A 27,882-nucleotide genomic window follows, 5' to 3' on the forward strand; every position below is an offset into this window, starting at 1 on the left:
CTTGAATTCCCCTGCAGAGCTTCTGCAAGGAAAATGAAGCAATATACTGTTCTCATTGATATCAATAGGCTAATCAAGTGGCTATCTGCATAATGCATAAACTTGCTGAATCCTTCTGAGAGACGCTCTTTGCAGCAAGTCTCGGCTATTGCTAATAGATTCATCACCAGAATACCCTCAAAATGTCCTAATACATTAAGCAATTCTTTTAAACCAGTTAGTTCACAATTACTATGCAGCCACATTAAATACTCCTTTCCATTTTTCCTTTACAGTTTAGGTTCATTTTTTGTGAAAATCAGAAACTTGCTACTAAGAAAATGCTTCATATATTATAGGGAGAACACGAGTTCAGCATAAAGAACACAAATTCAAATAAAAATAATGTTTTATTATAGAATGTAGCCCTTTTATAGCCTATTAGGAAGTGAATTGCAAGAAAAGCCTGGTGATGAATTCCCGGGTGATGGGAATATTATTACAGCTGTTCTCACGGCTCTGCATCTGTAGTATGTACCTTATCCTGCTGTACAGGGATTTACTGTAATAATGCTATACCAGGTGTCACACATGACACAGAGCTATGTGCATTAAGACACTGGACCAGATTTATTAATAGTAAAGATGGTGTAAGCTTAGACAGGCAATCTAGACCTGCACCAGTTTTATCACAGGGGCTCAGGCTGAATGATAAATCTGGTGCAGGGAGAGATGCTTTTCTCTGTCTCTATATAAGCTGGCTTACTTTAAGACAGATGTGTACGCCAGAATTGCACCAAAAGTTGTAGTGCATCTTAGATCTGCCCACTTTCCACTAAGCCATGCCTCCTTGTCGAGCATGTTGGACAAAAGTTTTGAAACCCTAGGTGTCCCATTTTGCCCCACTTTTTAGACAGATTTTTGTCAGATACATTAGTCAATCTGAGCCTCTTTGCACATGAAGCACATGTGAAGGCTCCATATGTGTGTCATTGTATGGTGCCGTTATACAGCACCATAATACAGAGATATACTTCCACAATACAGCATCTGATGCAACATGTTATGGAATCCCAAAAAAACTCTGTATATCTCAATATAAAATCTGAGTCATAAAGGGGTATAGCATGACTCTAAACACTTCTAGCTCAGAGGTTGTGCAGAGTAGTCATTTAATAACATACATGAGGCCTTGGGGAATTCCTTACAAAATTTAGTAATGCTGTTTCTCAGTTTGAGTTCAATAAAAGATGTATTCACACGTGGTAGATTTCTTTTACGGAAAGGTCTGCAACTGAAAATGTGTTCCATACATCCAAACAGAGTTATGGTATTTATACAAGAGTCACATGGATATCATAAAGTCCCATTAAGAGCATAGGGACGGTAGCTGAAATGTCTGCAAAAATCTTAATATACTCTACACCTTTTGTACAGTACAGCTACTCCTGCTTGGCATATAAACAGTATTCTTAAAATTCTTTCACTTATCAGGACAATCGTGACTTAAGATAATAAGATACATATCCATCTAATAATAGCATTTTAATTCATCAATCATTTTTGTAGAGAAGGCTTTTGTTTAAGGGGGCTGTCTCATAAAGAAAACTCCTGTCCATATGCCTTCGGACATCACAGAAGAAGTCCTGATCTGGTGGAATTGGGCCTTCCTTGTATTAGATGGATTTAACACCTTTAATGGTAATTAGCTGCTAAAAAAGATTTCTTATAAACTTAAAGTGCTCCCAAAATTGAACTTGAAAATCTAAAATAGCAACATCATTAAAATGGAAAATAAAGGAAATAAATATAGAAATCATTTCTTTCTATTTAATTTTTTTTAACATGAGCTTTAGAAAAATACATTCTATTATATGCAGTCTATGCATTTTCAGATTTAAATAAAGGTATGACTAGGCCAATACTGTGGCTCAACGGTTGACACTGTTTCCTGGCAGCACTTGGGTTATGGATTCAAATCCAACCCAGCAGATAATGTGTATTCTTTCCCCATGGTTGTGTTGGCTTCCTTCTATACTCCCAATGATAGGTTAACTGAATTTCTATAAGATTGGTCCTAGTTTGTGTGTGTCTGAGAAAGAGTAGTTAGATTGTGAGCCTCGGTGATGACAAGGTCTGATGTTACTGGTGACAGTATTTTCATTGCCACTATGTAAGCAATGGGTAATTTTTCAGAGCAGTTTGAGAAATGTAAGCAGAGCTTACAAGCAGCCTGCCTTCACGAAGGAAATAATCATACTTACCTGCTCCCCATCACTCAGTAATGCGTGCTGGCATCCTTGTGTCTATCTTCCTGTCGGCGGCTTGTTTACTTCCTCCTTGGCATGAGCATGGTCATCTGCTCCACTGTAACCAACCACTGGCTGAAGTAAACAAGCTGAGGACCGGAACGAAGGGGGGCAAATAAGTATGATTCTTTCCCTCATAGAGGCATGCTGTAAGCATCAGGAAAATAATATTTATTCCTAGACAACCCCTTTAAGGTGTTGTGCATTTACAGTGCACTGCAGTGAATTTCTTGTGTGCAGATGCATACCTGTGATCCCCAGTGTGTGGTCACAGGCTGCAGGAAAGTCAAAGAAACTTGTTATTTCATTTTTTTATAATTACTCCCACTTATAAATCCTATTAAGGGTTTGCAGTTAAACACTATAAAGTAGAAAATGATTCAGTTTTGTACAAAACTAAGCATCCAAGAGAAGCAATGTTTAGATAATTCGGACCATAGATGATTTAAATAGCATATTTTTCCTTTATATTTGTCTTTCAAATAAAAAAAAAAAATCACCCATCCACCATCTAAAAAATACCAGCATAGCTAATCTTCATATTTTTTTAGGCCTGCAACATGCTCAAATAGCACTGTCTTTAGACTCAAATGAATTGAAAATCTTACCAAGAACAAGAAGAAAACATAAGAACTGTGGTATATAAATGCAGGGCTATGTGCACTCCTACTGTTCATGAAGCCATTGGTCCCATGCTAGTTTCTGAAACAAAACAGGGTGACCTGCTGGACTTTTGATCATCCACAGTAGGGGAGGTATGAGCACTAGCATTGCAAGCATCGGTAATTTGTCAAGATACAGTAAGACAATCTGAAAAGGGTATTACATCCTACTAAAATAAAAGTATATATTTTATGGCTAAAGCATCATACCAATATCCTAGTACACACAGCAAGGTCATTCTACATATGTAACAATGTTAGATTTGCTAAAAGGTTTTAATGACACAATAGATACTAAACTGAAAGAATGTAAAATAATAAAATCAAACATTAGCATTGAAATAAGCTATTGTGCTTCAACAGGCTCATCTTCAGATGTGAACGTGCAGAGGTAGACAAATACCTACCTTCTTTAATTGTCAGAGACAGGAATGGAACAATAACAGAAAAGAATAATCTCCACATTTGGAGTGCAGAATGGAGGAAAAAGACAATGACTCTTTTAGTAAGGTGTTTCACATCCCTTCGCTAGAATTAGTTTTCTTGTTCCAATCAAATAAATCAGCTAATATACTAGACCATCTTTAAATTTGGAATCCGATTTTAAAGCAATTTTTAAAGGGAGGAAAGAGGAGGTGAAAAGAAACAGGTATGATACTTTTTGGTTTCATTATACATTATGTTCATGCAGTGTCACCAGCAAAACAAATAGGTAACATCTCAAGGACCTCCCACCAATCTGGAGGCCCTCAGAGGAAAGTCAAGAAAGTGTGAGAGAAAGTAGCAAAAGTGGAAGCCAACCAGTATGAAATGGAAACTTGAATTTCTATTTAAAAGGGAAGTCAACTTAGTTGCTTGTATTGAAATGACTTAGTGCTGTTTTTAACCTGCATATACTAATAAAATGTCACAAAAGTCTGTAAAATTCCTTTACTCTGCATTGTCTTACAAAACCAATGGCAGAAGACTGAGCTGAGATAAAGGGCTTGTCTGAGTTTAGTATACAAAATAATCCCCCCCCCCCAGAAACAGCTCCACTCTTGTTTCTGGACTGTTTCTAAAATTTTAGTAAACTGCAATGCCAGGTATTGGCAAGGATGATGGTATTTTTGGAAAAAAACAAACCTTTTTTCCAATGTTGGGAAACTCCTTTAAATGTATCTGAAACTTAAATAAAGTGATGGTAACATACTGAATTTTTACTTTGTCTTTTACGTTTTTTTTTTTAGCAATATTAATATAATCTAATATAAGAGTATGAGTAACATAAGGTTTAATAATCCAGCAGCTGCCAGGTTCTATTAATGCTGGATGAAAGTAATGTTACTGTATACTGTTTTCTAAACACATGTGGATTGTGCTATAAAAGATAACTGCATAGTTTTTGTTTTGTTTTTTACTTTAAAAGCTGCAATGTATAAATATTTAGGGGTTAGGGGAGTTATCAAAACTGGTGTCAAGGAAAACTGACTTGTTTGCCCATCGCAACCAATCACTTTGCACTTTTCATTTGTCAGAGTTCCTTTAGAAAATAAAAGGTGGAATCTGGTTGCTATGGACAACTAAGCTAGTTTTTCTTTACACCAGTTTTGATAAATTCCCCTCTAGTCCTTCATATAATAGCATTATAGTTAAAAACATTTCTAGGAAAAAAATAACCTATAATTGACTGACAACCCGTGGAATGGAAAGAGCTCTACCTACACAGGATAAATGTGCGGTGTGATTTTTTTTCTCTTTTATCACATATATGTACTGGACTAAATACTGTATTATGCTGCTCACAATTATCAATCCGTAAATTGAACCTGCTTGCCTTGGACTGTGCAGTTTCTTCAAAAAAAATTGACATTTAGTTCTCTGCACAATACCCCATCGAAATTAGATAAATCATATAACGTTGGGAATATAGTATTGCAGATGATAAGCGCTTTAAGCAGATTTCAGTAATTAACATTGGGAAGAGCTAACAAATTATAACATGCTAAATAAATTTTACTATATTTTTATTTTATTCTATTAAATATATATTACTTAATATATAATACACATACAGTACATATTGTATAACATCCATACAGCCTGCTTTGTTATATTGTAGGAGTTATACGCTAGGGGCCAGGTCTTAATAATTGTTTGCAAAGTTAATTATTAGTTAGTTATATATTTCTGATAAAGATTTTATTGTTGTGCTTTCCAAGCTGAGTATGTGCATATAATGCTACAAATTAATAAAAATGGATCATCCATCATTATCTACGGGACTATCAGAAATACTTATTTAAAATAATCAGTTATCTTCCCTTTTAAATCAGCTACAAAAATAGAAATATGTATAATATAAGAAAAAAAAAATCTCCATTAACTACTAAAATGCCCACAATGACAGACACACAAAAACAAAACTCTAAAACATCACAGGAAAAAAAAGGAAAATTGCACTTCTGTTATGGGAAAGAAAATGAAGAAATGAGTGAAAATACACTAATGAGACCACTGCTCCCTAAAATAAAGTCAAAGTATTACCGCTTTTCAAATGAGAGGCTAAAGAAAAACACAGATGATTAAAAAAATAGAAATTAATCTAATTTATACTTCTCTACATACACTAAGAAAGCATGCAGTTGCATATACCTAAGACCTAATTTCTCAAAATGACTAAAAAAAGAACCTAGGTGGACTCTATCCTTTCAGTTTTAAGTGTCAGTAAAACATGACAGCTAAGCATGCCTAACAGCTTTGTGGGTATGTAGAAGAGAGAAAATGGCTAACTGTCTGAAACTGTGAAGATACATTGTTTTTTTTATATACCAGAAGAGAAGGCATGAATCAGAAAAGTGAAACATAAAAATAGAGAAACAGAAAATAAAAGTTATAAAAAAACAATGACTGAGAAAGAGACAAAAGGTTTTTTAACATGATCATCTACTTAGTCACACTTTTGTTCTGCATTTCCAAGAAACCAGCATTGAGTTGCACCAAAACTAAAGTACAACTATACCCCATGATATAAAATAAATAAAAAACATTATCATGTACATTATATGGATTCTTTCCACTTCGAATGGTCACTAACACTTTTCACACAACTTTGCATAAATCAATATTACGTGCAACCATAAGAAACTTTGTATGTCTTATCAGTGAGAAATGTCTAGTTTTCATGTTATCAGCTGTTTAACCCCATTCCAAGATAACTGCAGAGCAGACATTCAGCATGCATATTGGAAAACTTAAAAAAAAAATGCCAGATACAATTCATATAGAAATAGTGTTATTCCTCATATACACACACTGTACTATTGATTAATGCAAAGTTTGTTGAAAAGTTATGTATGCTTTAAATGTGATTTTTTTAGCCACTTTTCATATTAATAGGGACTATATTAATCAATACATAATTTTACTTAGACCACAACTTCATTCTTCAGGAAGGAGGAGTCATAGCTTTAAAGGGGTTGTCCAGGATTTTTTTTTTTTACTTGGACCTCAGCCTGGATTATCTGTGGAGAAATCCATACTTACCTCCTCCCCACAGTTCTGTTTCGGCTCTCTGCCTCTCTTCATTCGTTTGTCAACTTTCAGAAGGACAGGGTCACCTGCACAGTTACAGCTGCTGAATGGCCTAAGGAGTCACATGTTCCCAAGCGGCATGTGACATAGCAGTCATGTGCTGCTTGGGGGCATGTTGCCACTGAAGCCAGTCTTTGGTTACAGAGGTGCACTAGACCTCATCCAGGTAGAACTTGACAGACAGGGACCAAAACACCAGAGAAGACAGCCAAAAAGAGCAGCAGGGAGCAGGTGGGTATGGATTTCTCCACAGATATTCCAGGCTGGGGTGAAAATTGAAAAATAAATCCTGGACAACAACTTCTTCAAGTTCTGTATGAAGAAAGCCCCATTACAGTGTGAATATAATGGGTTGCTAGAGGTTCCTGTGTTCCCAGCCCAATATTTCCTGTCCCAATTTTCTGTCATCTTGGTTGCAATGAGGAGATCAATCACAATTTAGCGTACATTTTTAGAAGAGTTTGAATTGTTTACAGATATGCTAAAATACAAATGCGGTTTATATGACAGCATATTACAGTTTTTCAAAGAGCCAATATGATTATCTTCCAAAAATTATGTTGAACGGATATGAATGTTTACAGCTTAAATGAATCATACACATAAGATAGGTGTTAACTTGTTTAACAGACTTCTTATCTCCCCTGAACCTATCCAAAAATAAATATACACTGAGCAGAGTATGAGTAGCTATTCTCAATGGGAAAAAGGCAGCTTTGTCAGACAGCTATATATGTAAAAATCCTATCAACTGGCAAAATATAGGATTGAACATAGGATATCCTCATGTTTCCCAAAGTCTGAAATCAAAAGAAAGTTGAGCCTTATTCACATTAACCAAGATTTATCTAGTGTGGATGGGCATTTTTAGTGTTCTATAAAAACTTGCAACTCCTGAGAATGTCTGTCTTATGTGTAATTATCTGTAAGAACATGCAGAACTTGTAACATTAAACTGCCATTTAAAATTTTGCTCAATATTAGACATAGTGAAGTAAGTCAGATAGTTAAACATTTGAAAGAAAACTATTTATAAATAATTTAAAGCAAAACAGTAGAAACAGTTTGAATCAAAGTCATGTTAAACATAATTTTAGATTTTTTCGGGTGATTTTTTTTATTTCCATGTCACTATCTAATTTTTTTTTTTTAAAGCCGTTTTTGCACTGGCCACAAAGTCTATTAAACTGTTGTGATTTCCTGTTCTATAGAGATTACCTTTAAGCAGTCATACCATTATCATTGCAGGCATGATTACAATGAAATATATCAACTCTGTATAGCTAAAACAGATTATTAGCCATTTACTTTTGGTTATGATAACAGCTTATCTACTACCCTTCCCTGCACAATGACCTCTGCACAGGTCACAGAACAAGTCTAAAAAAACTCTTCCATAGAAGACTGTTAACAATAGTTCAGGCAAGATGGCTTCCCGTACAATCTTGCATAATATGGAAAATAAAAGCAAATCAGAAAAAAAAAAAAAATTGTATCACCATCTGGTTTTAATTGACTGAAAAACATTATAGGGGGCACATTGCCTTTAGGAATTTGTCCAAACTGACAGAAAAATATTTTGGAATTTTTATTAACTTAACTAAATAAACAAAATTATAATAAAAAAAAAATGCATTTGGGAAGTCTTCAAATTCTTTCACATTTTTGATATTTTGTTATGTTGAGGCCTTGTGCTGAAATAAAAAAAGTTTCCCCCCCCCATCATTCTGTACTAAATACCCCATGATTACAACGTGAAAATATAAGTTTATAAAACTATCTTGATTTTTTAAATAGAAATAAATACTGCATTGATATAAGTATTCAGACCCTTTATTCAGTACTTAGTTGAAGCTTCTTTGGCAGCAATTACAGTCTCCAGTCTTCTTGGGTATGATGAAGGTTTATACAGGTGGATTTGAGGATTTTTTTGTCTTTCTTCTCTGCAGATCCTATCAAGCTCTGTCACGCTAAGTGGATACCATTGGTGGACAGCCATTTTCAGGTCTCTGCAGAGATGTTCAATTAGGTTCCACTCAGGGCTCTGGCTGGGCCACTCAAGGACATTCATAGAGTTATCCCTAAGCCACTCACTCCTATGTTGTCTTGGCTGGGTGCTTAGGGTCATTGTCTTGATGAAAGGTGAACCTTTAACACAGTCTGAGATCCAGAATACTCTGGATCAGGTTTTCATTTGGAATATCTCTTTACTTTGCTCCATTCAGATTTCCCTCAACCCTGACCAGTCTTCCTGGCATGATGTTGCCACTGTCATGCTTCACTATAGGTATGGTATTGGGCAAATGATGAGCAGTGCCTGGTTTCCTCCCAACATGACGCTTATTATTGAGGGCAAAAAGTTAAATTTTGGTTTCACCAGACCAGAGAATCACAGTCTGGGAGTCCTTTAGGTGTTTTTTTTCAAAATCCAGAGGGGCTTTCATCCGTCATTTACTGACGAGAGGCTTCTTTCTGGCCACTCTGCCATAAAGCACAGATTGGTGGAGTGCTGCAGTGATGATGGACCTTCTGGAAGTTTCTTCTATCTGCACACAGGATCTTTAGAGCTCAGTCAGAATGACCATTGTGTTTTTGGTCACCTCTCTTCCACTCCTGATAACTTTGTTTGGTGAGGAGGCCATCCCTAGGAAGAGTCCTGGTAGTTCCAAACTTCCTCCAGTTAAGAATTATGAGGCCACTGTGGTCCTGGGAACTCTCAGTGCAGCTTATGTTGTACCCTTCTCCAGATCTGTGCCTACACAAAACCTTGTCTCTGAGCTCTACAGGCAGTTCTTTCCTCCTCATGGCTTGATTTGTGTTTTAATATGCACTGTCAGATGTAAGACCATATATAGACAGGGGCGTGTCTTTATAAATCATGTTCAATTAACTGAATTTACCACAGGTGCACTCCAATCAAGGTGTAAAAACATAAAGTCAAAGAAAAGGGTCTGAATTCTTTCTGAATACTTATGTTCATGCAAAATTTTTGTTTTTCCTATTCAATAAATTTGCAAACATTTCTAAAATTCTATTTTCAATCTTTTCATTCTAGGGAATTGAGTGCAGATTAATGGGAGACAAATATTAATTTATTTATTTTAGCACAAGAGCACAATATTACAAAATGTGACAAAAGTGAAAGGGTCTGAAAACTTTCTGAAAGCAGTATTATATACAATTTAGATCTAATTTTTTTAGTCAATTAACTTAGTTATTTTTACTGTATTTCATTAATTTTTGTAGTAATAATAATAAAAAAAAAGCTATTTTAGAGAGGTTTATAGGATTCGATTTCTGGAACTCCTGGGAATCCTGAAAATGAAGGGAAAGCATAACTTGTTTAGTGCTGCATCACCTTTTCAATCTTTCCTGCACAGCCAATTATCGGTCCTTTTTAATTTGAAAGTGAAAGTTTGATTATTCCTTCTACTTACAAACATCGAGTATAAACCGCCAAAAATGTGATGGTTTTAACTAGTGTATTTGCTTAGAATTTAATAAAAAATATTTTGGTATGACAATGTGCTGCATAATTTTAATACTGATACTGTAGGTTCTTAATTACAAAATGAACAAGGGCCTCCTCAAAAACAAGTAATACAAGGGGAAACAGGAGTGTAGGATGTTTGCTAAAAATGATATATAGTTCAAGCTTCTGTGTAATAGTAATCATCTTTATATGCAAGCTATGCATTTCAGCATTTGGCTAGTGCTTCCCTATGGTCCGAGGTAAGCAATAGCCCAGTGCAGAAATGTGTAGCCTGCAATAACAAAATATTGCCATTACATAGAGGCTTTTTGATCACCTGTTTTTCTCCTGAACTATTACACAGTGGTTCTTGCCACAACCTAGTTTAATAGATGACAGCAGTTGGTCCACAATGACACCCTTAGCAGTGCTGTGCCTGCACTACGGGCTCAGATGAGTATGTAAGGCACCACCTGATAGTCTACACTTTGCCCATGTGATTCCGTGCTATAGAGTACCCCCTATTTATGAATTTCCTCCTTTAGATGCTCTTCAAAAACTGCTTTATATAGGGCATACCCTGAGGTCCCCAATGACAGTAATTTTCTTTTACTGTTTTTTAAAGAGATTATGTCACCAGGAAATGAGCTCAGCTAAATATAATAATACCTTTCACAATTAGCAATCTGTTGCTTCATTCTTTTAATTCATATGAAAATGAGTATTAGAGTGCACTAAGGGTAGAGTATTAGAGTGCACTAAGGGTAGGCCCAAGTCACTCTGCACCACCAGCTTCCGCTGCAAGTCACTCTCTCTCCTTCTTGATTGACAGGGCAAGGTTCCTCTGCCCTTATCTCACTTGGCTTTGTCAATCAAGGAGAAGCTGGGTCGGGAAGAAGAAGCAGGAGGAGAAAGAGTGCACAGAGTGGCTTGAGCCTGCCCTTGGTACACTTAGCTGCTCATGGATCAAAAGTAATTTTTCCTCCAGAATGAAGCAAAAGATCGCTACATGAATGGTATCATTACATTCAGCTGAGCTAGTCCTACAAGATATTGTGTCTGGTTTAACTGGACATTTTCTGGTGACAGATTCCCTTTTAATGTACAGTACTGCTTTTGATATATGGGAAAATTCCTGACATATGGGCAGAGGCTGTCCACAAATATCAGTGTGCAACTTCAAACCTTTGGCACAATACTTTTGTTTGGTATACTATTATAGCTAGTTTAGTATCATTTTGTACAGTATTAACAATTGATATTTTTTTTCTATAAACAAAAAATCTGTTCTATTTTAAAAGCTAGTTATAATTGCTCTTAATTAATTGTGCGTGTATTATGTATATTTTTACACTGTCGGTGCCAGAGGAATTTCTGTTTTTGCGTTTTTAGTTTTTTTACTCCCTGTCTTCCCAGATCCATACATTTTTATATTTCCATTCAGATACCCATATGAGGGCTGTTTTTTGTGGGACAAGTTGTTCTTTCTAATTGCACCACTTAATATTGCATAAAATGTAGTGGTAAGCTGGGATAAATTTTGAATGGGGTGGAATAAAAAAAAAATATTCTGCCACAGTTTTATGGGTTTTGTTTTTACTCGATTCCCTGTGTGGTAAAACTGACCTGTGCCCTTCATTATTCAGGTCAGTACAATTACAGCAATACTATATTTATATACTTTTTTTTTTCTTTTCAGCGCTATATTCTGACCCCCATAACTTTTTTATAGTCATGTCTACAGAACTGCGTGAGGGTTAATTTTTTGCCAGGTGATCTGTAGTTTTTATTGAAACTATTTTGGAATAGCTATTTGATTACTTTTTATTCAATGTTTTGCGGGCAGGTAAAGCACTGAAAAAATGTCAAATGGGCCATTTTGGGTTTTTTCCATTACGATGTTCACCGTACAGGATAAATACATTAATATTTTAATAGATTAAGCATTTTGGGAAGCGGCAATGCCTATGATGTTTATTTCTTATAGTTTTTTTTTAATTATGGGGAATTATGATTTCAAAGGTTTTTTCAGAGTTTTTTTTTTACATTTTTTGTGAACCTAGGTTACTATAAGTAACAATTATTATTAGATTGCTTCTCCCTTACATTACAATGAATTGCCATTGCAATTCATTGCAGATTTGCCAAGTAATTATGGAGCCCTGCCAGCTGCAGCGCTCCTTAGGAACTGCAGTTGTAAATGCCTTGTTTTTTTCAGAGAGACTAGGGCTTTTACATACAAAAAACAGCTCCCCAAATCACCAGGGTGAACTGTTCAGGCCCCGGGAGCACAGCGCTCCCACATCAGATGCCATGGCCTCAACTGACCACAGCACCTAATGGGTTATAAGTCCGTAATCTGCTTTATCGCCAATCGCAGACATTAGCCTTGGTTGTCTGCTGTTTAAAACAGCAGAAAAACTGCAGATATAGCATCCACTGCGATCGCAATCATTCTCGTGTGCTTCATATACTGTACCGTTCTCAGCCTGTGCTTTATGTACTGTACTGTTCTGTCTGTACTTCATGTACTGTACTTTTATCTGCCTGTGCTTCGTGTACAGTACTGCTTTCAGCCTGTGCTTCATGTACTGTACTGTTCTGTCTGCACTTTGTGTACTGTACTGTTCTCAGCCTGTGCTTCATGTACTGTACTGCTTTCAGCCGGTGCTTTATGTACTGTACTGTTCTCTGCCTGTGCTTCATGTACTGTACTGTTCTCTGCCTGTGCTTCATGTACTGTACTGTTGTCAGCCTGTGCTTCAGCTACTGTACTGTTTTCAGCCTGTGCTGCATGTGCTGTACAGTTCTCTGCCTGTGCTTCATGTACTGTACTGTTCTCTGTCTGCACTTTGTGTACTGTACTGTTCTCTGTCTGCACTTTGTGTACTGTACTGTTCTCAGCCTGAGCTTCATGTACTGTACTGCTTTCAGCCGGTGCTTTATGTACTGTACTGTTCTCTGCCTGTGCTTCATGTACTGTACTGTTGTCAGCCTGTGCTTCAGCTACTGTACTGTTTTCAGCCTGTGCTGCATGTGCTGTACAGTTCTCTGCCTGTGCTTCAGATACTGTACTGTTGTCAGCCTGTGCTGCATGTGCTGTACAGTTCTCTGCCTGTGCTTCATGTACTGTACTGTTCTCTGTCTGCACTTTGTGTACTGTACTGTTCTCAGCCTGTGCTTCATGTACTGTACTACTTTCAGCCTGTGCTTTATGTACTGTACTGTTCTCTGCCTGTGCTTCATGTACTGTACTGCTTTCTGCCTGTGCTTCAGATACTGTACTGTTGTCAGTCTGTGCTTCACATACTGTACTGTTGTCAGCCTGTGCTGCATGTGCTGTACAGTTCTCTGCCTGTGCTTCATGCACTGTACTGTTCTCAGCCTGTGCTTCATGTACTGTACTGCTTTCTGCCTGTGCTTCATGTACTGTACTGCTTTCTGCCTGTGCTTCAGATACTGTACTGTTCTCAGCCTGTGCTTCATGTACTGTACTACTTTCAGCCTGTGCTTCATGTACTGTACTGCTTTCTGCCTGTGCTTCAGATACTGTACTGTTGTAAGCCTGTGCTTCAGATACTGTACTGTTGTCAGCCTGTGCTTCACGTACTGTTGTCAGCCTGTGCTGCATGTGCTGTACAGTTCTCTGCCTGTGCTTCATGTACTTTACTGTTCTCTGTCTGCATTTTGTGTACTGTACTGTTCTCAGCCTGTGCTTCATGTACTGTACTGCTTTCTGCCTGTGCTTCAGATACTGTACTGTTCTCAGCCTGTGCTTCATGTACTGTACTACTTTCAGCCTGTGCTTTATGCACTGTATTGTTCTCTGCCTGTGCTTCATGTACTGTACTGCTTTCTGCCTGTGCTTCAGATACTGTACTGTTGTAAGCCTGTGCTTCAGATACTGTACTGTTGTCAGCCTGTGCTTCACGTACTGTTGTCAGCCTGTGCTGCATGTGCTGTAAAGTTCTCTGCCTGTGCTTCATGTACTGTACTACTTCCAGCCTGTGCTTTATGTACTGTACTGTTCTCTGCCTGTGATTCACATACTGTACTGTTGTCAGCCTGTGCTGCATGTGCTGTACAGTTCTCTGCCTGTGCTTCATGTACTGTACTGTTCTCTGTCTGCACTTTGTGCACTGTACTGTTCTCAGCCTGTGCTTCATGTACTGTACTACTTCCAGCCTGTGCTTTATGTACTGTACTGTTCTCTGCCTGTGCTTCACATACTGTACTGTTGTCAGCCTGTGCTGCATGTGCTGTACAGTTCTCTGCCTGTGCTTCATGTACTGTACTGTTCTCTGTCTGCACTTTGTGCACTGTACTGTTCTCAGCCTGTGCTTCATGTACTGTACTACTTCCAGCCTGTGCTTTATGTACTGTACTGTTCTCTGCCTGTGCTTCACATACTGTACTGTTGTCAGCCTGTGCTGCATGTGCTGTACAGTTCTCTGCCTGTGCTTCATGTACTGTACTGTTCTCTGTCTGTACTTTGTGTACTGTACTGTTCTCAGCCTGTGCTTCATGTACTGTACTGCTTTCTGCCTGTGCTTTATGTACTGTACAGTTCTCTGCCTGTCCTTCATGTACTGTACTGTTCTCAGCCTGTTCTCCATGTACTGTACAGCTCTCAGCCTGTGCTTTATGTACTGTACTGCTTTCAGCCTGTGCTTCATGTGCTGTACAGTTCTCTGCCTGTGCTTCATGTACTATACTGTTTTCTGCCTGTGCTTCATGTACTGTACTGTTCTCAGCCTGTTCTCCATGTACTGTACAGCTCTCAGCCTGTGCTTTATGTACTGTACTGCTTTCAGCCTGTGCTTCATGTGCTGTACAGTTCTCTGCCTGTGCTTCATGTACTGTACTGTTCTCTGAGTGTGCTACATCTTTATCACTGCTCTCTGCCCGTACAGCATGTCCTATACTTCTCTCTACCTGTACTGCAGGTATGTGCATTATTAATATCTATTTGTAATATATGTACTGTTCTGCTTGCTACCTGTACTACCAAGAAAAAACTGAACAGAGCTGGTGGGTAACCTCAATTAAGACTTAACTTTTAATACATCCTTAAAATACCCCAAAAGGAAGCAGAAGGTCATGTGCTAGGGTACAACACACTTGTCACAAATTACTCAGTGGTGAATGAATACAATAATGCTATATTAGATCCAAGAGAACTAGGAGGGAGTGGAGGGGGAAGGGAAAACTGGGTCTATTCCTCCTAGTAAACCCTCCTCTAGTAGTGCTCCACCTGGGGATCAACTCAACAAGCTGACCCTAAACAGGGAGATCCCACTGCGTGTCTACTCCTCCTAGTATATACCTAGGTGTCCCTATGCCACGCCATTGGACTGCCCAGCTTTGTTGAGGAAGGGAACAAGCGAGGGAACTAACACCTGGCACAATAAAGGATACACTGAGAAAAGCTACATAAAGCAATTAAGCAGGTATATATAGTCCTGTCCAAGCACACGATAGAAACCAGTATATAGCTATATCCCAGTACCACTCTGCCGGACACGTTTCATTGGCATGAGGCCAACTCATCAGGGGACTTGAATTAATAAAATACAGCAATTAAATAACAAAAAATAAACAATGGATAACGTGCAAAAGTGAAACTCAGCTTAGCAACAACGACAGAGGCTCCATCTGGTAAGTCTAATGGAGTACTTTGTCCTCATGGCACCATATGCTGCCGCCACAAGCCTGGCTGGATGACTATTAGCTTCAGAGAAAGTAGAGAGCTGTGCCATGAGTACAAAGTACTCCATTAGATTGACCAGATGGAGCCTCTACCATTGTTGCTAAGCTAAGTTTCACTTGTTTTTTGCACTTTATCTATTGTTTCTTTTTTGTTCTTTCATTGCTGTATTTTATTAATTCAAGTCCCCTGATGAGTTGGCCTTATGCCAATGAAACGTGTCTGGCAGAGTGGTACTGGGATATAGCTATATACTGCTTGCTATCGTGTGCATATCTATATGTTTGTGCTTGAGCAGGACTATAATGCTTAATTGCTTTATGTAGCTTCTCTCAGTGTATCCTTTATTGTGCCAGGTGTTAGTTCCCTTGCTTGCTCCCTTCCTCGACGAAGCTGGGCAGTCAAATGGCGTGGCATAGGGACACCTAGGGATATACTAGGAGGAGTAGACACGCAGTGGGATTGCCCTGTTTAGGGTCAGCGTGTTGATGCCCAGGTGGAGCACTACTAGAGGAGGGTTTACTAGGAGGAATAGACCCAGTTTTCCCTTCCCCGCTCCCTCCTAGTTCTCTTGGCACTAACATAGCATTATTGTATTCATTCACCACTGAGTGATTTGTGACAAGTGTGTTGCACCCTGGCGGGTGACCTTCTGCTTCCTTTTTGGGTATTTAATGATTTTCTGTTAAGTTTTTTTCTTGTATTTATAATTGGGTACCCATTTGTAGGTTATTGTTAGTGACCATCTTATTCCCATGGTTATTTAAATAAATACTACTTGTACTAACGCACAATCATTACAGGCTCTCTACCTGTACTAGACATACTGAACTAATCTCTGCCGGGATGAGATCATTGTGTACACCAGAGCAGGATGGCTCAATCTAATCATATAATTGCTGAAAACCAACACTGGTTATACTGTTATAACTATTTTTCATGAAACATAAATCGGCATTAAGTACAAATATAGCAGCTCAATAAAAGTCGAAATTGCATTGAAGAGGGACATGGGAAAAATCACTGTTTACCCATGTTAATTTCTGCAGAAGACTTGCATGCTAAAGATATGCACAAAAGGGAATACTCTTGTAATCAATGCCACCATGAAGGTCACCTATTATCATACGTATGACAACTTTGCTCAGTGGCAAACTGAGTCACACAAAGCATTCCTTTAAAAATGGATTACATTTTCTTTACACTGTCATCCTCATTGTATCTAGATAGCAGAAATGATTCAACAATTTATTACAGAGAGATATATTTAAAGGGAAGAACTTTCCCATTAAATATTTTTTTATATTTTTAAATATAATTCTTTAAATGTGTAACTGTCATTCTTTTTTTATTTTTGTAATGTATAAGGGCAGTGATACTAACCATTTTTGTAATATATTTGAATTACTGAAATCTCACATTTCTATTAAAAAATAGCTATAAAGTGACCCATTTTGAGCCTTAGCAATGCTCCTCTGTATTCTGTTTACATAACAGTGGAGACTTGCTAACACTGACTGTTCTGTAATGGTCAGTATCACTGCCTTTATACATTACAAAAATAAAAAAAGAATGACAGTTACACTTTAAATTTAAAGAATAATGAAGTTTTATTGCACCTACCATAAGTAGAATGGCATAGTACATCCAAATACTGTAGAAATATATATATATATTTCTCTTATTTCAAATACCAGAACAGATGGTATATCATATTCACTCTTTTTTTTCTTACCAGGTTTATGCAAATGATTAGACTAGAATATTTGCACAAATACTACCAAATCTTTAGACATTCAATAGTCTGTCCCAACTGAAAGCTAAAGTGCTTTATTTTTTAAAATGTTCAAAGGTAAAGTAGCCGGTAAACTGACTGAGAATGAAAGTTTGGCAGCTGCATATGTATGAAAGTTAGATCTTTTAAATATGATATGTAAAATATTAAAGTCTCAGTGCAGGACCAGGGGACTAGTACATCACTTACTGATTGAGAAGATAAATATGGACAGAAATAATGCAGAGTCTAGAGTAAGAACATACACAGTGGCTACTTAATGTAGATGGAAAATCACAAATGTGTACATACATCCAAATTTTTCTCTACAGTAACGCCATGGCCTTGATTGTGGTGACCATTGTGACTGCCACTCTTGTGCCCATTCTGGTGAGGTGTGGCAGACCGACTGTGAGCAGTGCAAGAAGAGGAGAGACTGCGGCTGGATCTGTGGCTAGAAGGTTTGTGGTCATCCTGCCTATGCTTGGGGCTTTGTCTGTAAGAAAATAGAAAGGGTATTTGACTTACGGTAATTTAATTCAGAAACTAAACAGAGGTGTCTTGCAACAGCCCTACACTTAAAGGGGTTGCGCAGGCTGTATATACTGATGATCTATCCCCAGGATAGGTCATCAATATCTGATCAGCGAGATGTGAAATCCAGCACCCCTATCAATCAGCTGTTTGAAAAGGAATTGGCACTCCATGCAAGTACCGCTTCCACTTCATTACACTAACTGTTGTCTCAGAAGTCTCGGTGGTGCAGTGTAATTACAAGTGATCTCTACATTCCACCACGCCGCCAGGATCCCCAGTGTAATAAAGCAACACTTGCATGAAGCACCGTCTCCTCTTCAAACAGCTGATCAGCAAGGTTGCAGGTTGTCGACCCCCGCATATCAGATATTGATGGCCTATCATTAGGTGCATGAAGCACTGTCTCTCATTCAAAAAGCTGATCAGTGGGGTTGCCGGGTGTCGGACCCTCTTTGATCAGGTATTGATGACCTATCAATAGGTCAATATAGCCATATAAGTGTTTTTTCTGGGATGAGTTGCATTTCTAAATGTCTTGGAGCACATGTATTGTAACTTTGTTCTGGGGAGTGGATGGGGATGGAAAAGAAAAACAGCAACTCCAACACTGTTTGTCTGGGTTTTGCTTTTACAGCATCCACCATGCGGGATAAATTACCTGCTGACTTTATTCTCTGGTTCAATACAATTATGGCAATATGAAATTTATATAGTGTTCAGCGGCATACTTTCCACGTGGTGGCTACAGCACCGCTCATGAAAGGTGGGCCAGGAACTGAGCTGATTTCACTGCTTATCGACATAGTCAAATACATTTTCTGCAGCCACCACTAGGGGGAGCTCACTGCACAGTTATTTAGACAGCTCTTATGGAGTTCTATTTTCACTGAATAAATTCATATGTACTAAGCTCCCCCTAGTGGTGGCTGCAGACATTCATCACTTCATCATTTACAATGGGATATGGAGCTCGCTATAGTGGAGATTAATCAATGTATTTATGGCAGTTTTATCACATAAATAAATTGAATTTGGGATAAAAACAAAAAAGCAGCTGTGTCCAAATTATAGCTTAAAGTCAATAGGAAAAAAATGCCCAACAAACATTTTTTTTAGTTAGTGACTTTTTTCCCCCCAAAACACAGCATGGCCAAAAAAAAGTCTCAAAAAACTTTGTTTAAAGGAAGCCTTAGAAAGGTGACAGAAAACAATGCCAAGTTCAACTATGCCCCATAAACAAACATTAAATGGGGGTACGGCCCATTGTAAATGTTGCTATGGCATCCTATCGTTTCCGTGTACGCCCTGAGTTTTTTTTTTATGTTTTACTACTTTTGCACGAAACAAACACTTTTTAAAAAATAGTTTTCTATCGCATTATTCTTTTATGTCCAAAGCATATTGATTGAGAGTGGAATGTGTATACATGCTTACTTGACTGCATGCATGCTTATACATCTTTGTGTGAACTCTCACCTTGTCAAAATCCTGCCTAGGCCCCTATATTATACTGACAACTTCTCTTGAGAATCAAAACTACTGTACATAAAAAGAAAATAAGTCAAATTACCTGCATGGTGACTTGGAGGTGCTATAGTCAGAGGAAGGGGAAGCACTGTGAGAACTGCAACTGCTGTGTCTGTGGGTTCTCCGAACAGGTGATCCACTATGTGATCTGCCAAAAACAATTTAACAAGGAAAATAATTAAAGATGGGATTTTAAAACACAGAATCCATACCCTTGATAAGATAAAAGCCAATAAGGAAGTGAATTGCATGTTTAGTAGTGATACTGCACTATGGAACATAACTGAGCTGTATTTTTAATACAAAGCTGCAAAGACAAAAAAAATCATACTTGCCTTACTGATTCTCTGCCCCACTCACTACAGTGTTCCCGGGGTTCCCTACCAGTCTTTGCTTCCTGGTCACTTTTGGCAAACAAAAAAATGACTGAGGTGGATCATCGCTGCCAGTGACTTGGCTGCCAGTCATTTCCTACGTGTAGGGAGGAAATAAGAGGCAGAAACTGGCAGGGGACCTGGGAATTGGCAGAACAGGAGTGGCGGTTGATCACTAAGGTGAGTACGAGTTGTTGGTTTCCTTTAATCTATTTGGAGGTAATGTATAGCCCTTTGAATATACATTTCTGTGGTCTCTGTATAAAATGAATTGGTATATATATTATATGTTTTTTCAAATGGTATTATGTACCATCATAGATGAGGATCTCTCACTCCTCTAATTTCAAATTACAAAATCGGATGTACAACAAAGGGCCTTGTTTCAAATCCTTTGATCTACATATCAAAGCAGTAAAGTGTAAGAACAAAGTCATCATAACGCGAATCAATTGGACTCAGTTTACAAGTCCATCAGCTCTCAATGACATTACTCCTAGCAGGATTCTAGTGGGACATGGAGACACAATGAGCGTGACCATATCCCCATTTTGGGGGACCGCTTTGGAAAGAGGGAAGTTCCCTGATATGTCATTACCTTTACTCTACCTCCCCCTCCCAATACAATCTTGTGTGGAGTCCTAATGTAAAGGGACACTTCCAAAAATAATCATATATTACTAGCCTATATATATGAATATTCCATGTACATTTGCTTTATAAAAAGGGGGGAATATTTTTAAAGATGTATTTTTTAAGTCACTTCCTGTGCTGGCTCTTTAAGTTCCTATTTTTTTGGACTTTCGCCACAACAAACAGTCTCATTTAACTTTTTTAGTCGAACAATCAATTCGACCAATGACTCAATTAGAGCATTACACATTACACTAATCAATGGAATACTCTTCTTTGGGACACTTTATTTAGGTCTATCAAAAGAATAAGGGCTCTTTCACACGAGTGGATGCCGTGTGTGGAATCCACTGCGAGAAAGACAGCCAAGTCACGGAGCATTAACATGATAATGCTCTCTGTGACATTTTTACTACAAAATCACAATGACAACTTTATCTCACTGTGATTTTGTAGTAAAAAGATCACAGAGAGGCACGGAGCATTATCAATTATGTTAATGCTCCGTGTCTCTTCTGTCCGGAACGGAGCTTGGCTGTCTTTCACGCAGCGGATTCCGCGCACAGCATCCGCTTGTGTGAAAGAGCCCTAATGGCGCCGTCATACTGTTATATCTGCTCCTACTGTTATCTTGAGAATTACCCACTGAGTTGTAAGAAAAAAAATCAATTTCTGATGGAAGCGTCTCTTTTTGAAAAAAAATTATCAAACGCAAATTCGGGGTTAACATGATTTTTCACATGTGAAATAAAAAGAAATATTCATACCTTTTTCTGTCTTTAGATTTATCTTTTCTTTTGTTCTTAAGGCTTCTAGATCTATAGGAATTTGAAGAATTGAAAATAAGATATTTTAGTAAGAAATGGGTAATAAATGCATGAAAACTAATGCTGCCAAGGTGATAAATGTCTGGTGCATTTGCAAGATGAGAAGAAGCATGCCTAATTGATTTAAAGGGAGCCTGTCATCGCCTTTATGCTATCCTCACTGAGGGCCGCACAAAGCAGCATAATTGCAGCCAAGGCATGGAAAAAAGTCATGGTTATTCATATTCTCCTGCTTTCCCCACCCACAGTCTTCTCCTGTGGAAGGGGGGAGGGATAGCAGGAGCTCATGAATAACCGTGACTCTTCTCAGGCAGCCGTGACTCTTTTCCACACCAGGGCTGAAATGATTACAATGCTTGCTCTCGGCAACCCCTTAGTGTACTTTCAGCTCATGAATGACACACTGATGAAATCAGATTGTCTGTCACTACTTTATGTTGTCTTCAGGGAGGGCAGCAGAAATTTGATGACAGGTTGTATTAAGATTAATTAACATGCACCAGACGTTTATCAGCTTGGCAACATTAGTTTATGCCCTTTAAACTAAAATTATCAAAAGATATTTAGGAAAAGAAAAGAAGAGCTGTCTGAATATGGTTGAAGATCTTCCAACTACCTAGCAGGCACAACAGAATATTTCATTGAAAATAGACTATGGGTTTCTGGGTCGAATTAGATCCTTTTGTCAGATTACGCCCTTCCATCCAACCTGATGAAGTAATCAATCTGATCAGGACTGACCATGCTAAGACAAGATTTGTGCCTAGGCACAACCAGAATAGGCAAGCATTCTTTTGGCACATGCCTCTGCTCTGTATTTACATATCTCTTTACTTTTAACGCCTTATATTGCGCCTATGGTCTCTTTCACTTTCTAGTTATCCTCATGATTATTACATTTATTAACACCTTGATTATTGCCAGTATCAGATATATACTTTGTGAGCCTACAGACATGCAATGACTGAGGTCTGCGGGCCTCCCCTCAAAATACGGGCATGTAAAAGACCATGAGTTTAATCTGAATTCCTGGAAAATGCACTCAACAATTAAAGGCACCAGGTAATTTCTAGAAAACTAGGGAGAAAACTGTCAAGGGAGCTGCATTGTGGATGTCGCTATTATGGGGGAACTGTGCAGGGGCAGACATGCCATTTCCGGGGCCCTAAGTAAAGTTATGTCTGGAGCCCCTAATTAAAGACATTTTTTGTATAGCAAAATACTACAATCCTTGCTGCCTCCAAGAGTTTGCTATCAGCCAGACTCATATGCATTATTATGCCATCATCACTTTATTTTCTGAATACCATCACTCTGCCCCTAATATGCTTTCACTTTGCCCCCAAATGTCATACCCCATTGCCACCATTCTGCCCCTCTGAATGCCACCACACTGCTCTCCAGTGTGCCATCACTGTGCCCCAAATGCCACTCAGCCCCCAATGTGCCCTAAATGGTACTCTCCGCAGTGTATCTCCACTCTACCCACTCTTGCTCGACACCTCATGTACTGTGTGTGATGATGCAAGTGAATAGCTTCACCACACTCAGCCAGTCACAGAGTGGGATAGTACTCCAGTGAGAGAGCCTCAGTCAATGCTGGAGCTGCAGTGCAAGCTCAGACAGTACAAGGCCACACTACAGAAAGATGGACTCCCAGATGTCCATCCAGGCCTTGCGTCAGACGTAAGACGTAAGAATGGGAGCTGGGAAGTTGGATTGCCCGGGCACCCTCATATAAAGATTCTCTGTCAATGATGGAGTGAAGTCACATCGAATGGCTGCAGTCTGTGCCTGCTGTCATTGTTATGGCTGCATTGTGGATTATAATACAGCGGTATTTATGGAGGGGTATATTTTTGCATGATTGCCTTGGGCTCCAAATGAGCTTGAACTGTCTGTGAATTATTTAATTTAGCAAATATGAGCAATGCTTTATCACACCCGCAGACTGTGCGTCACATGTGTGCACACTGCATTTCACAAGCTTTATACACTAAATTGGCAATAGAGACAAAGAACACAATACCATGGAATCACAATAAAGAAACTTGGTTCTGGAGTCTGAAACTAGACTAACCATTTCTGGTAAGAAATATTTCTATACAATGCCAAAATTACAATTGATTCTCAAATTAACGTATTATGGAGAGGAAGACTGAGGGTACATTAGCCTAATAGCCTTTAAATTATCTGCTGAATTCATGCTGAGATTCTGTGCAAAATGAGAAAAAAACATATTCTTACATGTGAAAAGAAATGACGCTCTTACTAGTTAACTTCACAATACAATGACTGCACAATGTCCAATCTAACATTTTCAGGTACGCATAAGAAGCTAAATTATTGTAATTAAAATATATATTTTTTCACCTTTTTGCATAGATGGAATTTGAGTAAACTTATGCATGAGCGGCATGAGAACAATGTATCATCTACATATAATAAGAACGCTAATGCCTATGCTGGTGCCAAAAGTAAATTATATGCTAAAGGAATGTGGGAAAAGTTTAATTTCCATGTTGGACCTTTGGGGGAGAGTTATCAAAACCAGCAATTTCTGAATCAGTTTTGATAACCCCCGCGCTGCCGACGCAGGCCTCGTCATAAATTAGGCACATCCTAAATACAACTAAAATAAAAATGCACTAAAAGCTGTAAAATGACAATTATAAAGTTGGTTGAATTTTGGTCCTCCACACAAATTTGTGGGTTACAGTCCTAGGAGAATAAAGTCTGCGTTTGCGTTTAGTGCAGTAGCAGTTTTGCTGCAGTAAACATGAGCTTTTCTTACTGTTTCTAGAATTTTATTATGGACAAGACATACATGAAATCCCACAATGAGTTGCATAAAAAAACTACAAAAATAGTAATTAAAGGGGTTGTCCGGGATTGGTGCACTGTAGTCACCTTATTTGTACATACATGCCTGCATTACCTTTATTTTCCTTTTCTTATACCGTTTTCTAGTCTCTAACTTGTAGAGAAACTGCACTACCGACTCAGAATTTGGTGACGTACCGGGCCCCTTTGTGGAGAGCGAAACCTCTTCTTCCGCACTTTGCAAGGAGCCCGGTGACGTCACCGGCACCCACGGACATTATTCAGAGCGCAGGGAGGGCGGGTAGTAGGCGGAAACAGGCTGCGCTAAGTAACGCTCCTCTGGTCTGGTGACGTCACTTGCAAACAAGAATATTATGCAGAGCGCAGGGAGGGGGGATTGTAGGAGGTAACATCAGGGATATGTAACGCCCCTCTGGTCCGGTGACGTCACCGGGCATTACGCAGCCTTATCTATGAAGATAGAGAGGAGAGATATGTGGGCAGGAGGCGGAATATCAATGAGGGGGGAAGATGCACGGAGTGGAGACTGATCTGACTGAAAACTAGGACGTCGCGATGCTGCGCTGCCTTGTGGGACCCACAAGGCAGTGCGACAGGAAGTTAGGGCAGATATACACAAACATGTCAATATTCAGTGGGGGACCTTAGGAGCACTGGAGAAGTGCTAAAAATACAGGAACACAAAAGGGAGACCTTGACTCAGCTAGACATGGTAAGATATCATGTTTTTAAAAATCTATTTAATCCTGGACAACCCCTTTAAAATATTTTTAACAATCAATGCAATAGAAAGTCTAAAATAAGTACAATACAATGCAATTAAAATAATCTAGGAATGCCAGGGTATAATGTGACTGCTGCAATTGTTGTTCACAGAGGCAGCCAGCTGTGTAAAGAATATGATCATTATATATGACTAGTGCAGTTATTCTTTATTCACACAGCCGTGTCAGTATGTTGGTCTGCAAACAATGGATCTGCAAAATATGGATACCATCCATGTGTATGCCGCATTTTTCTCACTTCTGTCAATATACAATGACTATTTCTGCAATATGGACCAGAATACAATAATAGGCCACTTTTCTAAACCATTGTCGAATTGCGTATTATGATTCCATGTGCCTGATTTAGTATAATTTTGTATAATTTTGGTTCATGTAGATTATTGTGAGCAACAGTATCTGGGTGTCCTTCCCTAAGTAAAGCTTTTCTCATTTTATTTTATTTTTTTTAAAAAGAAAACATATTCATTCCAAACATATCAAATATTTCAATATCCACAGAGACTAAATACATTTTCATTTTATCAACACCAGCTGATTCTTCTATGCCTGAAGAATTATTATTATTTTTTTTTCCTTTTACCCTCCCACCACCCTTATGAAGGGGGGGGGAGGTGGGACTTTATAAAGTAAAAAAGAAAGAGAGAAAAATAAAAATCGTCAATCCAGCCCTAAAGTAACCAGTTTTCCAAAGTTCATCGATACTTTTTACTTTTTTACTATGGCCCTCCATCACCCGTTCTTCCTTAATCAAATTATCAACTGCTTTTCTCCACTGTCCCACTGTCACTGTCAGAGGATCTGCCCCTACCCATTTCTTAAGTATAAGAAGTCTAGCTAGATTCAGATGTTCAATTGCCCCTAATATACAAATCACAGGATCTTCAGATATTTGGACCTTCAAAATGAGATATACAGTCTCTACTATTTCTCTCCAATATCTAAACAACCTTGGGCATCTCCAAGAGCAATGTATTAAATCGACGTTCTCTCGCCCACATTTTAAACATTTATCCGAGGCTCTCACACCCATTATTTTCAGTAACCGTGGGGATTGATGCAACCTATGCACTACAAAAAATGGTGAAATCTTATGTGAGCCCCTATTAGAGACCGCTGAATAACTTCTGAGGGCATCTTTCCATTTATCTTCCGTAAAAGATTGAAGTTCATCCTCCCATTTTTTTCTGGCAAGTATTATAATCCGTTTCTTTATACTCTCCATCAATATCTTATATATTTTTGCAGTTATACCTCCTCTTTCGCCTTCATTGGTAAATTTGTGTATTATATCAGATTTTTCTATTTTATATTTATCCTCCTGCAGGACTGTCCGCATGGCATTCCTAAGCTGAAAATATTTGTACATATCTTTTTGGGGGATCCCAAACTCTCTAACCATTGTATTAAAATCTTTCAATTTGCCCTGTTCAAATATCTGGCTGAGGTATTTCATCCCTTTTTTTTTCCAGGCTATATAGATCTTAATCGTTTGCAATTCCTTGAGATTTATGTTTTTCCAAATAGGTGTATAGTGCAAAAACCCTTTAATCTCTAATATTTTTTTAATCTCCACCCATATGTACTCCAGTAAATTCAGTATTCTATTACCTGTACTCTTTTTGCCCAGTGTACCCGATTCCAACACCTCTAAGTGGTTCCATTCCTCTTTCCACTCCAATCTATTTATAACCTGTCTACCCACCAAACCATTTAAAGTACCTTTTTTATGACCATATTATGATAATAAATAATAAAAAAAACAATTCAGAACAGCTAATCCACCCTCTCTTACTGGGAGCTGAAACACTTCTTTCTTTATCCTGGGGATAGCACCTTTCCAGAGAAAATCCCCCATTAAACTATCGAGTAGCTTAAAAATACTCTGCGGTAACCTCAATGGGGCATTTTGGAGAACATAAAGTATTTTGGGGAGAAAGAAAATTTTTATTAGATTTACTCGACCCTGTATTGACATTGGTAATCTCTGCCAAATGTGTACTTTGGTCCTAAGTTCTTTTAATAAGGGGAGTATATTTAATTTTTCATATTCTGCTATATTTCCAGAGATTTGTATACCTAAGTATTTAAAATTCTCATATTTCTCTAACACGTGCACCCTTAGATCGCCCTGTGGTTGTACATCGCCTAACGTCAACAAGTGTGACTTCTCCCAATTGATATTTAATCCAGAAAAAAAACCAAACTTATCTATTATATCAATGACTCTATTAAACTGATCCCCAGTATTGTGCATAAATAATAAAATATCATCCGCGTACATCAATAGTTTTTCTTCTCCACCCTCATATTGAAAACCTTTAATCGCCCTATAATTTCTTATTATACATGCCAAGGGCTCAATCGCAATAGCGAACAGTAATGGTGAGAGAGGACATCCCTGCCTAGTGCCCCGATAAAGGGCAAGGGGCAGGGACAAGCTCCCATCTACCATCACTCTAGCCCTAGGGTTATAATATATTAGCTGAATCCATCTTATAAATCCCTCCCCTATACCAACCCTTTTTAATACTGCCCATAAGTACTCCCATTCAATACAGTCAAATGCCTTTTGGGCGTCCAGTGAAAGTACCGCTTTCTCCCCCGGTTCTAATCTATTAGCTTTGATATTTAAGAACAGCCTTCTTATGTTTGAATATATCGTTCTCCCGGGTATGAAGCCTGTCTGGTCCTCATTTATAACACCCCTAATCATCTTCGATAACCTCTCGGCCAGAACCTTTGCCAAGATTTTGACATCCGTGCCAAGATATTGGCCTATATGATCCAGGGTCTAGTTGTTCTTTATACTTTTTAGGGATTAGGGTAATAATTGGCTCTTTCATGGATTCTGGTAAATCACCGATTTTTTTGGCCTC

At 38.3% G+C, this 27,882-nt stretch overlaps 1 protein-coding gene across 2 annotated transcripts in view; it reads right to left on the minus strand.

The window, feature by feature from the left end:
- The window catches only part of SRRM3 (serine/arginine repetitive matrix 3), a 471,986-nt gene that overhangs the window by 26,863 nt on the left and 417,241 nt on the right, over window positions 1-27,882 (minus strand). For both annotated transcript variants that reach the window (XM_044286538.1, XM_044286537.1), the window contains exons 9-11: window positions 21,315-21,365; window positions 19,584-19,688; window positions 17,789-17,972 (exon numbers count right to left, since the gene is read on the minus strand). In XM_044286538.1, coding sequence (XP_044142473.1) covers window positions 17,789-17,972; window positions 19,584-19,688; window positions 21,315-21,365 — 340 coding nt within the window. The remainder of the gene's footprint in view (window positions 1-17,788; window positions 17,973-19,583; window positions 19,689-21,314; window positions 21,366-27,882) is intronic.

Source organism: Bufo gargarizans, chromosome 3, assembly GCF_014858855.1.
Source record: "Bufo gargarizans isolate SCDJY-AF-19 chromosome 3, ASM1485885v1, whole genome shotgun sequence".
Lineage (NCBI taxonomy): Eukaryota > Metazoa > Chordata > Amphibia > Anura > Bufonidae > Bufo > Bufo gargarizans.